At 42.0% G+C, this 17,611-nt stretch overlaps 1 protein-coding gene across 3 annotated transcripts in view; it reads left to right on the plus strand.

The window, feature by feature from the left end:
* Nucleotides 1-17,611, plus strand: part of KAT14 (lysine acetyltransferase 14) — a 46,945-nt gene that overhangs the window by 17,630 nt on the left and 11,704 nt on the right. For 2 of the 3 annotated variants that reach the window (XM_050745341.1, XM_050745343.1), the window contains exons 4-6: nucleotides 44-225; nucleotides 2,768-3,187; nucleotides 3,325-3,893. In XM_050745341.1, coding sequence (XP_050601298.1) covers nucleotides 44-225; nucleotides 2,768-3,187; nucleotides 3,325-3,893 — 1,171 coding nt within the window. The remainder of the gene's footprint in view (nucleotides 1-43; nucleotides 226-2,767; nucleotides 3,188-3,324; nucleotides 3,894-17,611) is intronic. The other variant, XM_050745342.1, reaches the window with a different exon arrangement.

Genomic DNA, 17,611 nt, shown 5'->3' on the forward strand with positions numbered 1-17,611 from the left:
CAAATTGAAGTGCCAATCATTTTCAAATTCTTGGACTCTTTAGGAAAAAGACGTCCACCTGGTGGAGCACCGTGGCAGGTTGCCTCAGCGTGGGAAGTCCCATGTACTTCCGTTCAGGTGCTCAGGAATTTGGAGAGCCGGGATGGTGGAAACTTGTTCATAACAAGCCCCCAACGATGAAACCTGAAGGAGAGAAGTTGTCTGCCTCTACTTTGAAAATAAAAGGTACTGTTGTGAGAACAGTACAAAAGATGCTAGTCAGACCAGAGCCAAGCGGGTGTGAGTCCAGGAGACACTCCTGCTTCCACTGGGCATGGCTTGCAGGCCTCTCTGGAACTACTCTGCTTAATACTTCTGTGATGATACTTGTGTGTGTGCTAGAAATAAATGCCACATAAAAACATTTTATCACTTCCTAATCAAGCTGTCATTTCTATAAATTTCCCAGGGTATCTGAAAGGTTCAATGTTTTCCATCTGGTTTTTGTTTTTAAACTTCTCACAAAGGTGAAAAGATGTTTTAAAATTCCCTTAATAAATAACATGATGAATTCCCATGTACCTTCCACCTCACTTTGACATTAACTCCTGACAGTCTCATTTTATCTAAATCCTCAATACTTTCCCCCAACCTTCCCCATTCTTACTATTGAATTATATAGAAACAAATCCCAGGAATCAACATTTCATTTCTAAATATCTTAGACTATCTCTAAGAGATCAGGATTCTTTCCTTTTTGCAGCCTGACCATAATGCCATTTTCATATTTAAAAAGATGTTAAGAGTAACTTCTTACTATCACATATTGATCTGGTTTTATGATCTAAAAAGTTTTTAATGAGCTTTTAAATTTTTATATTTATTTGTTTGCTTGTTTGTTTATTTATTTATTTGAGATAGAGTCTCACTCTGTCACCCAGGCTGGAGTGCAGTGGTGCAGTCTTGGCGCACTGTAACCTCTCCCTCTTAGGTTCAAATGATTTTCGTGCCTTAGCTTCCCAAATAACATGCCACCATGCCCAGCTAATTTTTTTAAAATTTTTATTAGAGACGTCTTTTGCCATGTTGGCCAGGTTGGTCTTGAACTCCTGACCTCAGGCTATCCACCTGCCTTGACCTCACAAAGTGCTGGGATTACAGGGTGAGCCACCGGACCAGACTGATGAGCTTTAATATAATTGGGAAGAAAATCAAATAGTACTTAAGGGTGTAAAGTATGAAAGTTCCCCCTCCTGCCTATTGCCTGCAATTTCATTTCCCAGAGTAACCACTGTTGTCTTTTGTGAATACTTTCAGAAATGATCTCTGCAGATTTAAGCATTTTCTTACTTTTTAAAAAAAGTAAAATGGACTCATACTATATGAGTTTTCCATTTTTGCCACACTTACCAGTATGTCTTGGACATCTTTCCGTGACAGTACATGTAGATTTACCCTATTTTATTTCATTACATCCATTATATAATTATGTGATAATTTGTTAAACCATTCTCCTGTTGATGGACATCTTGGTTGTTTCTACCTTTTTGTTGTTTTATTTATTTATTTTTTAATTAAAACATTTAAAAAAAATAATAGAGATAGGGTCTCACTATGTTTCCTGGGCTGGTCTTGAACTGTCGGGCTCAAGTGATCCTCTGGCCTCTGCCTCCAAAAATGTTGGGATTACAGGCGTGAGCCATCACGCCTGACCTTTTGTTACTTTAAACAGTGCTACAATTCTACAAATTTGTGTACATGTGAAAATGTGATAAATTCCTGGAAACAGAGTTCCTACATCAAAGGGCATATTCATTCAAAATTTTAATCAGGATTGCCAAATTATCCTCCAAGAAACTGTAATAAGGCCGGGCGTGGTGGCTCATGCCTGTAATCCCAGTACTTTGGGAGGCCGAGGTGGGTGGATCATCTGAGGTCAGGAGTTCAAGACCAGCCTGGCCAACATGATGAAAGCCCATCTGTACAGAAATACAAAAATGAGCCGGGTGTGGTGGTGCATGCCTGTAATCCCAGCTTCTCAGGAGGCTGAGGCAGGAGAATTGCTTGAACCCGGGAGGCAGAGGTTGCAGTGAGCCGAGATCACACCACTACATTCCAGCCTGGGCAACAGAGCAAGACCCTGTCCCCCCAAAAAAAAGTGCCCATTGAAATGCCCATAAAAATGCCCATTTCCCCATACATTTACTGAGCTTTATCAAACTTTTTTTTTGGCTCACTGCAGCCACCACCTCCTGGGCTCAAGATCTGTCCACCTAAGCCTCCCAAAGTGCTGGGATTAAGAGGCGTGCACCACCACGCCTGGCTAAACTTTTAATGTTTACCAGTTCCAGTAGGTGAAAGACAGTATTTATTTGTTTAAATTTGCAGTATAACTTCTTTTTTCTCAAGAGATATCTAAGTCTTTTTTAGTTAGGGCATTCATTGAACATTTCTCTTTCTTGAACATGATACTATGCATAATGATAAATTAGCAAAGGAAACTAAAGTTGAGTAGTTATTTTAAAATTTAGATATGGGTTGAGCAATCCAAATCTGAAAATCCAAAATCAAAAACACTCCAAAATCTGAAACTTTTTGAGCACCGACATAATGTTAAAAGGAAATGCTCATTTGGAGCATTTCAGATTTTGGATTTCTGGGTTTGGGATACTCAGGCCGTAAGTATAATGCAAATATTCAAAAATCTGAAAACATCTGAAATCCAAAACATACTTGTGCCCAAGCATTTCAGATGAGGGATACTCAGCCTGTATTTATTCTTTCCTAGCAGCCTCAAAACCAACTTTAGATCCCATCATTACTGTTGAGGGACTTAGAAAACGAGCAAGTCGGAATCCTGTGGAATCTGCCATGGAATTAAAAGAGAAAAGGTCTCGAACTCAGGAAGCAAAAGACATTAGAAGAGCCCAGAAGGAGGCCGCTGGCTTTCTTGACAGGAGCACGTCTTCTACCCCTGTAAAATTCATAAGCCGAGGCCGCAGGCCAGATGTGATTCTGGAAAAAGGCGAAGTGATTGACTTTTCCTCCTTGAGCTCCTCTGACCGTACCCCACTGACAAGCCCATCTCCTTCTCCTTCTCTGGATTTCTCTGCTCCCGGGACACCTGCCTCTCATTCTGCCACGCCTAGCTTGCTTTCAGAAGCAGATCTGATTCCAGATGTGATGCCCCCACAAGCCTTGTTTCATGGTAAGACTTTGGTTGCTTTGGTCTTTTATTTTGGGTATGGGCCGTGGTATAAATATACAAGTTTTCACCCTGTGGGCTGTGTGCTCTGCATTTCTTCCTTCCCGTGCCTTGATGACACTGTTTTGTACTCTGCACAGATGATGATGAGATGGAAGGCGATGGAGTCATAGACCCAGGGATGGAGTATGTCCCACCCCCTGCTGGGTCAGTAGCTTCTGGGCCAGTGGTTGGGGGCAGAAAGAAGGTCAGAGGCCCTGAACAGATAAAGCAGGAGGTAGAGAGTGAGGAGGAAAAACCTGACAGGATGGATATTGACAGTGAAGACACAGATTCAAACATGTCTTTGCAAACAAGGGCTAGAGAAAAGAGGAAGCCTCAGCTGGAGAAGGACACAAAGCCAAAAGAGCCCAAGTATACTCCCGTGAGCATCTACGAGGAAAAGCTCCTGCTCAAGAGGCTGGAAGCTTGTCCCGGTGCTGTTGCCATGACTCCGGAAGCTCGGAGACTGAAGCGCAAACTGATTGTCAGACAAGCAAAAAGAGATAGGGGATTACCACTTTTTGACTTGGATCAAGTTGTTAATGCTGCTCTTCTGTTGGTTGATGGGATTTATGGAGCCAAAGAAGGAGGAGTTTCCAGACTTCCAGCTGGACAAGCCACGTACAGAACTACCTGTCCGGACTTCAGAATCCTTGACCGATACCAGGTGAATGCAAGCACTTGCTGTAAAGCTGGTGGGGGCAGGAGTGGAGGTGGGGCAGGGAGCACCAGGCATTGGACACGGTTATGCTGTGACCTTTTAAATCCTGAGTAATTTGGGAAGAGAAAAGTAAAGTGCGAGGGAAAAAAATACAAAAGTCACTGGGCTTTATATTTCAGAATTGTTCATTATAAGTACACTTGAATACATTTGAGTTTTTCTTTTCCTTTGGGCATTCAAACATAACCTATAAGTTTGGTTCATCTGTCTGTCTCTCTCTCTGAGGATAGCTATACATGACTTGTGTCATAGCTTTGACAAATTTGTTGAGACCCTGACGGTGTCTCAGACGCTGTGCTGCACAGGATCTGAAGGTGTGTAGACATCTGTGTAGGACAACATGAAGAAATAGCAGCTAAGGGATCAGTGTGGTAGCAGTGTTGCTCAAAGGATGGTCAGTGGAACCCAAGTTTTGTGGATGCTTCTGGGAACAATTAATTCCACTTAGAACTACCTGCATATACTCTCGCACTGGGAGGAACAAGAGGCCTTATTTCCCTATATCTTTGCTAGCACTCAACACCAACCAGCCTTTACGTTTTGCTAATTGGCTGGCTGTAAAGTGAAATCTTGTTTTTTATTTACATTTCTTTGGTTACAGGTGAGGCTAAATTTCCTGGTTGTTTCTTTGTCTGTGAATTGCCTGTTTGGAGTTTGCACGTTTTTCTCTCTTATTCTCTGGAAGCTAGTGGGATCTGCTCTTCATTGCTGGTGTTCTGGTATTATTCAGTGATGTGCCATATGTAGGGCTTATGTAGGGCTTATGCTGGACATGTGGTGTGTGGGCCCTTTCAATTTGAAACTTTCTTTCCTGAGTATGGAAAAGTCTTGATTTCCTATCTTCTATTTTTTCTGTTCTCTCATTTTAGAACTCCCCATTATTTGGATATTGGACCCTGTAGATAAAAAGTTGACAAACTTTGTCTGTGAAGAAATAAGTATTTCTGCCAGATAGTAATTACTTTAGGCTTTGCCGGCCACAAAATCTCATTCGCAACTCCTCAACTCTGCTGTTGTGATTGGAGAGCTATAGTGAATGACTGTGGCTGTGTTCCAGTAAAACTTTACTAAAATGGGCAGTGGGCTGGATTTAGCCTGTGGGCTGTAGTCTACCAAGATTCCTACTCCAGATAGATCCTCTCTTCTTTTTTCTCCCAATTCCCATCTTTCCTGGGAAGCACAGTATTAACTGGCCAAGTGGGGAGAGCCCAGGAGCCCATCAAACTGACTCTCCCTGTATTCGGTACAGCGCTCCCACCCTTGGCTTCCTGTGTCCAGGATCTCCCTCTTGAGCCTCTCCAGTCTTCTGCCTGTGGAGAGAAAGATCATTTCCTAGATGTGGGCAGTATAATTACTATAGGGGTATAATTGGAGGCTTTAACCTCCTAAAGAACCTCTTAATCATAGTCATACCCCCAGGCTCTAAGCCTGGTGCCTTGGATGACTGCACTTCCTTGAGGCTGTGTTTTGTAAATCACCCTGCTTAGCTTCACCACTGGCTTAGGCATTGACTTCCTTTGGTTGTTAAGTCATTTGCTGCTTGTTCATATGCTTTTGTTAGTCATCTATTCACTTGTTCTTTTTTTTTTTTTTTTGAGACATGGTCTCCCTCTGTCACCCAGATTGTAATGTAGCAGCACAACCACAGCTCATTGCAGCCCCGAACTCCAGGCTCAAGCAGTTCTTCCACCTCAGCTTCCCAAGTAGCTGGTATTATAGGCACACATTCCCACACTCAGCTAATTTTATTTTTATTTTTATTTTTAGTAGAGACAGGGTCTTACCATCTTGCCCAGACTGGTCTCGAACTCCTGGGCTCAGGTGATCGCCTCAACCTCCCAAAGTGCTGGGATTACAGGCATGAGCCACTGTGCCTGGCCAATATTCACCTGTTCTTTGTTCTTGTGGGCCTGTTTCGTGCCTATACTTAATTTTTTAAATTGTTTAAGATGTGTCATACAGGCCGGGCGCGGTGGCTCAAGCCTGTAATCCCAGTACTTTGGGAGGCCGAGGCGGGTGGATCACGAAGTCAGGAGATCGAGACCATCCTGGCTAACATGGTGAAACCCCGTCTCTACTAAAAATACAAAAAACTAGCCGGGCGTGGTGGCGGGCGCCTGTAGTCCCAGCTACTCGGAGGCTGAGGCAGGAGAACGGCGTAAACCCGGGAGGCGGAGCTTGCAGTGAGCCGAGATCGGGCCACTGCACTCCAGCCTGGGTGACACAGCGAGACTCCGTCTCAAAAAAAAAAAAAAAAAAAAAAAAAAAAAAAAAAAAAAAAGATGTGTCATACAGATAGAAGGTGGCATAGAAATATGGGATAGTTTAGATATTAATAAAATAAATGCCCATGTATTCATCTTCTGGATAAAGAGTGTTGTAAACACCTTAGAAGTCTTCTGTGTACTTTCTCTTCCCCTGAGAGGAAGCCACTTTGACTTATAGTGTTAATTATTCATTTGCTTTTTAAATGTGTATGTCTCTAAAAGATATACTTTTAGTTTAAAAAAATACTGAGTAGCAAGCACAAATCTAGCTGTGTAAGGAAATTGCCACTATTCGATGAAGTTTCCTGGAGAAGATCAGCTAAATAGTCATTCTGGGTCATTGTTGTGGACTGAATTGTGTCTTCCTAAAGGATATGTTGAAGTCCCAACCCTGGGGTACCTATGAATGCAACCTTATCTGGAAATAGGCCCTTTGCAGATATAATTAGCCAAGACCACCAAGGATTGCTGGCAGCACCAGGAGCTAAGAGAAAGGCACGGAACAAATTCTCCCCTAGTGCATAGCCAGGAGAGCATAGCCCTGCCCACACTGTGACTTCTGACATTTGGCCTCTGGAACTGTGAGACAATAAATTCCTGTTGTTTTAAGCCACCCAGTTTGTGGTGCTTTGTTCCTATAGCCCCAGGAAACTAATACAGAGATGTTCTGGCTTCAGCTTCCATGAACGCCTTCTGGGGAAGTCACTGGCCAAGGTCACTAGGGAGTCCTGGGAAACACGATGCATAGTGTATGCACTTTGCTGTGATGTATACCAGAGATACGGCAGAAATCTGGGCAGAGGAAGTGGGATCCTGTGTATTTCCTGCCTGAGCTGACAGCTTTCTTCCAGCTTGCAGAAGGTCAAAGCAGTTATTTGGGGAGTGAGCGTCATCAGCTTGTCCTTGGAGTGGGCATGGTGGTGTACAGGAGGCTCACCCGTACGTGGTGAAGACAAGCTGAGCATAGATAAGATTTCTGGGCCACGATGCTGTAGGGTTAAAAGATGGTCAGTGGCAGCAAGGACTTAAGTATGATAGCCTCAGTATGTATTAGAAATACCAAAATTGTTAGAAATAGATAATCGGTGCTGCGAAGAAAAGTCAGCACAGAGACAAAAGATCTCTCAGCAAAGCCATCTTTACTTTCTGTAGAAAGGGTGCTCAATCGCAGATAGAACAAAAGCAAGAGCACACTTGAACAAAGGAAAAGCAGACATATTTATCCCTTAACGCATTTGGGTCGTCCTTACTGCTGTGTCCTGCATCCATTGGCTGGAGCGGGACCTCACAATCTTAAACTGATACCTGATTTGCTAATAGCCTAAAACTTTCCTAAATAGGTAAGTGCAGAGAAGAGCAAAGAAGTTGCTTACAAAAGGTTTAAGGAAGCAATAACATTTCCAAATAAGGAAGGGACATGGATTGTGGAACGTGCTGGTGAGCATGTCCGGTGGTTAAATAGGATAGGTCTTAACAAAGAGTTATTAGCACAAGGCAAGGAGGCTTGAAGAAAGCTAGTCTTTAAAAGAAACTATTATTTCTAACACTTAGGATTTATTCTTGAACAAGAAGGAAAACTTTGAAGAGGAAACTTTCTACATTCTACAGTATGTCTGCCCATGGGTCATACTTGTTCACTGTTTGTTGTGAAACTCAGCAGGGGTGCTGGGATTTCCCCTCACTAGAGATTCTTTTGCCATCCTCTGTATTTGATCTCCTGTTTCCTGTGGCCCATCATTACCTTGTTATAGGTTTATTCCCTTGTTCTTAATGGCTTCCAGAGAAAAGCTGCATGGGAAGTAGAATTTGAGACCTACATACTGAAAAGACCCTGGCTAAATGAGGTTGAACGGGGAATTCCATACACAGCCACATTGTCTAGGTGAGACCTCTGTTGAGGACCACTGCACTTCCTTTAGGTCTTTCCTTTGAATCTAGTCAAAGTCCCGGGGAAGAATCTTCTGGGCTCAGGATGCTGGTTGCCAAGTCGGGGAAGACGGACCTTAGCATTCAGCTTGTCAGGTACTCACACCTCCGCCCTCCATCTGGAGCCCCTGTTAGGCCTTCTCTAGAGATCAGACCTCCTGGCTTCTGGGGGAGGGCGGCCACCCGGCAAGAGGGAGTAGAGGGATCTGGGGATTATACTGCTTTCCACATGGCGTTTGCCTGCTCCTTATTTATTCTGTTGTCCCATTTGGTCCCAGTTCCAGAGGAATCTGCTGCTGCCGCCTAGATTTTAGCAGGTTCTGCAGTATAGATTGGGTTAGTTCTCATTTAACTTACTCAAAGCCACTTCAGGATTTTGGTGTTAAATCAGTTACTATTTGTCCATCTGCTTACCAGTTACTGTTGTAATTAAGTCAGCTTCTGTAGTTTCAGTGGGATTTTGGGAAGTAGTAAAGCTTTATATGCTTGTGTTTTAACCTGGTCTTAACTTGGAATTTTAGTATAAATTTTAATGTATTTACACAGGGGGTGGCTATAAATGCATTTATTCAATCTATACTCTTGTTTTGTATTTATTCTTTGAATATATTCGTAGCTATGAATTTCTCAATAAGTGCTGCTTTAGCTGTGATTCTTGACTTTTGAAATAATGTTATTTTATTTCCAATCAGTACTTGGCATTTTGTAATTTTTCTCATTATTTCCTCTTTAACCCAAAGGTTATTTAGTTCTGTTTTTTAGTTTTCAGATACATGAGAATTTTAAGCTATGTTTTGGTAATTGATTTGATTTGTAATGTTGTATTATGATCAGAGAAAATAGTCTATGTGATGTTGATTCTGTACCATAAAGAAAGTTATACATTCTATTTTTATTCTTTTTACAGGTCCTAACTTAAGATACATTTATTTTTCCTTATTCTTTTTTTTAATATCATGTGGTTGTCCCCCTAAACAAAAAAGTACATTTTCATGCATTCATCTCTTTTTTCTTTTGTGTTGCTTACTTAAATGACATAAATCTTTACTAAATTATTCACTCATCCCATTGTTTCTTTCTAGATTAATTTCTTGCTGGACTGCTTTCTGTAACAGTTCTTTAAAAATATGGGCTTTTTGAGGTTAATTTTGAAAACTTACATGACTAAGAATATCTTCATTTCACTTTTTAATTTAAATGATAGCAGTCATATAAAATTGTTACTTTGTTTTTTCCATTGATATTTTGAAATTATGACTTCATTATCATCTTACATACAGTGTCACTCCTAAGAACTCTGGTATTGATAAGAAATAGACATTTTTGACTGGGCGCAGTGGCTCATGCCTGTAATCCCAGCACTTTGGGAGGCCGAGGCAGGCAGATCACTTGAGGCCAGGAATTTGAAACCAGCCTGGACAACATGGTGAAACCCTGTCTCTACTAAAAATAAAAAAATTAGCCAGGCCTGGTGGTGCATGTGTATCATCGCAGCTGCTTGGGAGGCTGAGGCTTGAGAATCATTTGAACCAGGGAGGCAAAGGTTGCAGTGAGCCGAGATCATGCCACTGTACTCCAGCCTGGGTGATTGGGCGAGACTCTCTCTCAAAAAAAAAATTTTTTTTGTTTCTTATCAATTAAGTGGACTCCTTGTTTTATTCTCCCATCTCCTAAAACTTTAAAATTTTTCTCTTTGTTTTTGATCTTTAATTAGTGCATGTTAAGTGTCTTTTATTTTCTCTTTTTAAAGCTTTATACTCTTTTTTCTATTTTTTTATTTTCCAGCACATCCAAAACACAGAAATTGTGTTTGTTCTCATTTGTCTTACTTGACAACTCTGTTTTTTTGGTCAGCGGTATTTTATATGCTTCTTGGCATTTATCCTGCTTGGTGTTTGCTGAGCTTCCTGAATGTGTGGTTTGGTGTCTGACATTAAATTGGGGATATTCTCAGTCATTATCGCTTCAAATATTTCTTCTATTCCTTTCTGTCTTCTAGTATTCCCATTGTGTGTTTATTACACCTTTCGTAATTTTCCACAGTTCTCGGATAGTCTGTTTTGTTCTTTTTTTTTTATCTTGTCTGTCTTTGCTTTTCAGTTTTGGAAGTTTTTACTGACAAATCCTCAAGTTCAGAGATTCTGTACTCACCTGTGTCAGTCTACAAATGAGCCCATCATCAAAGGCAACCTTCATTTTGGTTACAGTGTTTTTTATCTCTAGCATTTCTTTTTGATTCATTTTCAGAGTTTTCATCTCTTTGTTTTAATTGCCCATCTGTTCTTGCATGTTGTATACTTTGTCCATTAAGCCCTTAACATATTAAACATATTATAGGCATACCTTGTTTTATTCACATTGCTGTATTGTACTTCACAGATACTGCATTTTGTACAAATGGGAGGTTTGTGACAATCTTATGTCGAGCAAGTCTGTTGGCACCATTTTTCTAGTAGTGTGTGCTTACTTTGTGTCTCTGTGTCTCATGTTTTGGTAGTTTTTGCATTATTTCCAACTTTTTTCATTATTATTATATCTTTTATGGTGATCTGTGATCAGTGATCTTTGATGTTACTTATTGTAATTGTTTTGGAGCACCATGAATCACACCCATATGAGACAATGAACTTAATTGGTTAATGTGTGTTTTCTGACTGTTCCACTAACCACCTGTTCCCCATGTTTCCCCCTCTCCTTGAGGCTCCCTATTCCCTGAGACAAAAATATTGGAATTAGGTCAGTTAACCCTACAATGGCCTCTAAGTGTTCAAGTAAAAGGAAGAGTTATACTTCTCTCACTTTAAATAAAAAACTAGAAATGATTAAGTTTAGTGAGGAAAGCATTTCAAAAGCAGAGATAGGCCGAAAACTAGGCCTCTTGTGCGAAACAATTAGCCAAGGTGTGAATGCAAAGGAAAAGTTCTTGAAGGTCCTTAAAGGTGCTACTCCAGTGAGTGCACGACTGATAAAAAATCAAAGTAGCCTTATTGCTGATATGGAGAGAGTTTGAGTGGTCTGGATAGAAGATCAAACCAGCCACAATATTCCCTTAAGCTAAAGCCTAATCCAGAGTAAGGTCTTAACTCTTTAATTCCGTAAAGGCTTAGAGAAGGGAGGAATCTACAGAAGAAAAGTTGGAAGCTAGCAGAGGTTGGTTCATGAGGTTTAGGAAAGAAGTTGACTCTAACACAAAAGAGCGTAAGATAAAGCACCAATTGCTAATGTAGAAGCAGCAACACGTTATCTAGAAGACCTAGCTAAGATCATTGATGGAAGTGGCTGCACTAAGCAAGATATTCACTGTAGATGAAACAGCCTTCTATTTGAAGAAGATGCCATCTAGGACTTTCATAGTTAGAGAGAAGTCAGTGCCTAGCTTCAGAGCTTCAAAAGACAAGCCAACTGTCTTGTTAGGGGCTAATGCAACTGGTGACTTTCAGTTGGAGCCAATGATCATTTGCTCTTCCAAAAATCTTAGGGCCCTTATAAATTATCCTGAATCTACCCTGGCTGTGCTCTATAAATACAGCAACAAAGCTTGGATGACAGCGTATCTGTTTACAGCATGGTTTACTAAATATTCTAAGCCCACTGTTGAAAGCTACTACTCAGAGAAAAAGATTGTTTTCAAACAATTACTGCTCATTGTCAATGTACCTGGTCACCCAAGAGTTCTGATGGAGAGGTTTAAGATTAGTATTATTTTTATGCTTGCTAAAACAACATCCATTCTGTAACCTGTAGATCAAGGAGTAATTTTGACTTTCAAGTCTTATCATTTAAGACTTTTTGTAAGGCTATAGCTATTGTAGATAGTGATTTCTCTGATGGATCTGGGCAAAGACACTGAAACCTTCTGGAAAGGATTCACCATTCTAGATGCCATTGAGAACATTTGTGATTCATGGGAGGAGTCAAAATTTCAGCATTCACAGGAGTTTGGAAGAAGTTGATTCCAAGCCTCATGGATGACTTTTGAGGGGTTCAAGACTTCAGTGGAAGAATTCACTGTGGATGTAGTGGAAAGAGCAAGAGAACTAGAATTAGAAGTAGAGCCTGAAGATGTGACCGATAAATGCCATGATAAAACTTGAATGGATAAGGGTTGCTTCTTATGAATGAGCAAAGAAAGTGGTTTTTTGAGATGCTATCTACTCCTGGGAAAGATGCTATGAACATTGTTGAAATTTCACAACAAAAGATTTAGAATGTTGCATAAGCTTAGTTGATAAGTTAGTGGCACAGTTTGACTCAAATTTTGAAAGAAGTTACGTTGTGGGTGAAATGCTATCAAGCAGCATCACATGGCCGGGTGCAGTGGCTCATGCCTGTAATCCCAGCACTTTGGGAGGCCGAGGCAGGCAGATCACCTGAGGTCAGGAGTTTGAGACCAGCCTGGCCAACATGGTGAAACCCTGTCTCTACTAAAAATGCAAAAATTAGCCAGGCGTGGTGGTATACACCTGTAGTCCCAGCTACTTGGGAGGCTGAGGCAGGAGAATTGCTGGAACCTGGGAGGTGGAGATTTCAGTAAGCTGAGACCACACCCCTGCACTCCAGCCTAGGCGACAGGGCAAGACTCTGTCTCAAAAAAAAAAAAAAAAAAAAAAAAAAAAAAAAAAAAAAAATATATATATATATATATATATATATACACGTGTGTGTGTGTATATATATATATTTTATGAAAGGAAGAGCAGGTTAATGTGGCATACTTCATTGTCTTATTTTAAGAAATTACCCCAGCCATCCCAACCTTCAGCAGCCACCACCACACTGATCAGTTGGCAACCATCAATATTGAGGCAAGAGCCTCTACCAGTAAAATGATGGACTCACTGAAGGCTCAGATGATCATTGGCATTTTTTAGCAATAAAATATTTAAAATTAAGTCATACTTTTTTTTTTAGACATAATGCTGTTGTTGCGCACAGCAATATAGTGTCAACTTTTTTTTTTTGTTTTGAGATAGAGTCTCACGCTGTCACCTAGGCTGGAGTGTAGTGGCACAATCATGGCTCACTGTAACTGTCAGTTGACTTCCTGGACTCATGCAGTCCTCCCACTTCAGCCTCCCAATGTGCTGGGATTACAGGCATGAGCCACCACACCTGGCCTTAAACATAATTTTTATATGCACTGGGACACCAAAAATTTGTGTAGCTTGCTTTATTATGACATTCACTTTATTGCAGTGATCTGGCATGGATCCTGCAATGTCTCTGAGGTATGCCTGTATTTTAAATTCCCAGTCCAGTAGTTGTAACGTCTTTGTCATATCTCAGTCTGGTTCTGATGTTTGTTCTGTTTCTTCAAGCTGTGTTTTTTTACCTGTAGTATACCTTGTAATTTTTTGTTGAAAGCGGAAGATGATGTTCTGGGTAAGAGGAGCTATGATAAGTAGGCCGTTGGAAATGTGGGAGGTGTGGGCAGGGAAAGCCCTCTATAGCTCTGTGAGTAGTTCTCAGTCTTTTTTGAGCCTGTGCTCTGGGCTGGGAACCAAAAGTGCTTCTCAGTTTCCTCCCCAGTCAGCTGGGACAGGATGGCTAGAGGGTATGAAGTAAGGTATTTCTCTTCCCCCGGGTGAGTTAGGCTCTGATTAAATCCCAATAGGTTAGGCTCTGATAAAAAATAACTTCTCCTGAGGGCAGGTGTTTACTAAGAACACAATGCTTGTTTTATTTTAAGATGGTTCCTTTTCCCCTCCTCCAGCTGGAATCAAGAGGGGAGTTTTCTTTGAAATTCACTATGAGAACCTGGTCCAACTTCTGGAGGTAAACCTTGTAGAGTGGAGTTTTTATCCATTTGTCCTCATTGAGCCTTCAGCAGTTCTTCAGTTCTTCAGGGCTTTTCCGCCTGACGCTGGTTCCTGCAAAGGCTCTGCTCCCGTGTGCTGTGATTCTCTTACTCTTCAAATTTGAGGGCAGTGGTTTGCCTTGTTATCTCATGTCTTTTACAGATCTACAAGAGTTCTTGATTTTTCAGTTTGTTCAATGGTTTACTTGTTAGTCTGGAGGAATGACTTCTAAGCTTCTTACCTGCCAGACTGGAAACCAGAAGTCCTTGGATATGCTGCTGTGATCTAGGAAATTCCCCATTATTGCTTCTTTAAATATGTTCCTCCTTTATCTTTTCCTCTTCTGGACTCTGAGTATGGATGTTAACACCATTACTTCTTTTTTTTTTTCTTTTGCTTCTTTAATGAAATCCTTAACCAGTCCCTGACATCATTTGTTGAGTGCTTTATTTCAGTGATCATGTGTTTAATATCTGGTAATGAATAAGAGATGCTTCATAACTACTCATTCCAGCTTCCAGGCTCCTCCATTACCTTGGAGGCTATTTCTTATGCTTTTTCTTCCGTAACAGCTTTATTAAGATACAGTTCATATACCTTACAATTCACCTATTTAAAGTGTACAATTCACAGGTTCCTAATATATTCACAGAGTTGAGCCATAATCAATTTTAGAACATTTCGTTAACCCAGAAAGAAGCCCTGAACCCTTTAGCTGTTACTACCCAAAACTCCCTATTCCTACTGCCCATGAATTGACTTCTGCCTCTGTAGATTTACGTACTCTGGACATTTCACGTAAATGGAGTCATATAATATGTGGCCTTTGGTGAACACTTTCTTTCACTTAGCATAATGTTTTCAAGATTCATCCATATTGTAACATATATTAGTATTCCTAAATATGGCTTAATATTCCATTGTATGGATAGACATTTAGTTTATCCATTCATCAGTTGATGGACTTTTGGGTTGTTTCTACCTTTTGACTATGAACTTAAATACTGCTTTAAACATATGTATACAAGTTTTTGTGTGGACACACGTTTTTATTTCTCTGGGTGTAGATCTAGGAGTGGAATTGCTGGGTCAAATGTGACTCTATGTTTAACTTTTTGAAGAATTGCTAGACTGTCTTCCGAAGTGGCTGTGCCATTTTACATTCCCACCAAGCAGGGTATGAAGATTCTGATTTCGCCACACATCCTTGCCATGTTGTTGTTGTCTGTCTTTTTTATTGTAGCCATCCTAGTGAGTATGAAGTGTAGTATCTCATTACAGTTGTGATTTGCATTTCTTTTTTTTTTTTTTTTTTTTTTGAGACAGAGTCTTGCTCTGTCACCCAGGCTGGAGTGCAGTGGCCGGATCTCAGCTCACTGCAGCCTCTGCCTCCCGGGTTCACGCCATTCTCCTGCCTCAGCCTCCCGAGTAGCTGGGACTACAGGCGCCCGCCACCTCGCCCGGCTAGTTTTTTGTATTTTTTAGTAGAGACGGGGTTTCACCGTGTTAGCCAGGATGGTCTCGATCTCCTGACCTTGTGATCCGCCCGCCTCGGCCTCCCAAAGTGCTGGGATTACAGGCTTGAGCCACCGCGCCCGGCCGTGATTTGCATTTCTTTGATGACTGTTATACTTTAAAATTCTTGTCTGTTTGGTAAATTAAGTGTGCCTTTTCCTGTAATAGCTTGTTTAGTTTGTTATCCTTTTGTTTTCTTGCACCTTTTTTTTTTTTGAGGTGGATTTTCACTGTTGTTGCCCAGGCTGAAGTACAGTGATGTGGTCTCGGCTTACTGCAACCTCTGCCTCCTGGGTTCAAGCAGTTCTGCCTCAGCCACCCAAGTAGCTGGGATTACAGGCGCCCGCCACCACACCCAGCTAATTTTTGTATTTTTATTAGAGATGGGGTTTCATCATCTCGAACTCCTGACCTCAGGTGATCCACCCACCTCAGCCTCCCAGAGTGTTGGGATTATAGGCATGAGCCACCGCACCTGGCGATTTTCTTGCACTTTTTATTTACAAGTCTTGATTTTTTTTTCCTCTGTGACCTCATACCCCCTTAGTGTTTTCAGCACCTTTGCTGGCAGTTTACATCTGGGGGAGAGAGCAAAAGCCTGGTTCCTAGCTTTTGACCCTGTCGGCAAGTTTAGTAAAATGGGAGGTTCTGGGCAAAACCACTTCTCATCCTCTCTTTCTCCCACAATCAGCCACCGTCTTCTCTCAGGGAACCTCCCAGGACCTCTCGCCCAGGTGCTGCTTTTGATCTCCCCTTGGTGTTGCTTCCTAGGACTGTGGGATGCTCAGGGGCTGCCCAGAGTGGTGGCCACCCTCCACCCAGGAAGGCTCTAGTGCCGCTCTGGTGTTACCTTCCAGCCGATATGTGGCTGGCAAAGTTGATTGGCAGTGATCTACCTCTCTCAGAGAAGTGCTCGGGGGAGGACATGGCTTAACCAAGCAGCCCCTGACCCATCTGTGGGGCAGAGCCTTTTTCTGCCCTCTCTACTCTGCTGCCTCAGCCACCCGTCACCTCCCCTGGCTTTCTCCCAGCCTTGTGTTTTGCCTTCCCTCTCATGTCTGGAGCGTCTCTCAGATGGGCTTGGAAGGGGACCAAGCAGCCCACCTAGCTCTCCATTTTGTTGAGAACTAGAAGTTTAAAGAAACTCATTTAACATTTTTTCATACTTACTTGACATTGGGATGCTTTCTTCCCCCCACACTTTGCCATTCAGCAAATGTAAGTCAAGTACATAACATACGCCAAGAGCCGTAACATGGGTCAAACCTGTAATCCCAGCACTTTGGGAGACCAAGGCAGGCAGATCACTTGAGCTCAGGAGTTTGAGACCAGCCTGGGCAACATGAGGAAACCTCGTCTCTACCAGAAAAACACAAAAATTAGCCAGGTGTGGTGACATGTGCTACTCAGGAGGCTGAGGTGGGAGGATTGCTTGAGCCTAGGAGGTCAAGGCTGTAGTGAGCCATGATCATGCCACTGCACTCCAGCCTGGGCAACTGAATGAGACTGTCTCAAAAAAAAAAAAAAAAGAAAAAAAAAAAAAAAAAAAGCAGGGTGTGGTGGCTCACGCCTGTAATCCCCACACTTTGGGAGACTGAGGTGGGCAGATCATGATGTCAGGAGTTCAAGACCAGCCTGGCCAACATAATGAAACCCCGTCTCTACTAAAAATACAAAAATTAGCCAGGCTTAGTGGTATGTGCCTATAGTCTCAGCAGTTCAGGAGACTGAGGCAGGAGAATCGCTTGAATCCGGGAGGTGGAGGTTGCAGTGAGCGGAGATGATGCCACTGCATTCTAGCTTGGGCAACAGAGTGAGACTTCGTTTCAAAAAAAAAAAAAAAACCAAAAAGTGCCAAGTGCTATTCTAGCAGGGGATCTGCTGTGAACTAAGACAGAGTAAGTCCCTGTCCTTAGGCAGGGGACATCCTTGAGCAGGGAGCTGACATTAACTAGCTCGCCAGGCAAATAAGATTACATCATGCAGAGTGAACGCAGGGCCAGTGGAGGAGTAGTGGGCAGGAGCACTGCTCTATGGGGGTTCAGGACAGCCTCTCTGAGGAGGCAGCACTTGAACTAAGTCCACAAGGAGGAGCCAGGGTGATGAAGGGTCAGGGTGGAAGGCCCAGGCACAGGCCCTGAAGCAGGAGTTGGGTTGG

The sequence above is a fragment of the Macaca thibetana genome, chromosome 10 (assembly GCF_024542745.1).
Source record: "Macaca thibetana thibetana isolate TM-01 chromosome 10, ASM2454274v1, whole genome shotgun sequence".
Lineage (NCBI taxonomy): Eukaryota > Metazoa > Chordata > Mammalia > Primates > Cercopithecidae > Macaca > Macaca thibetana.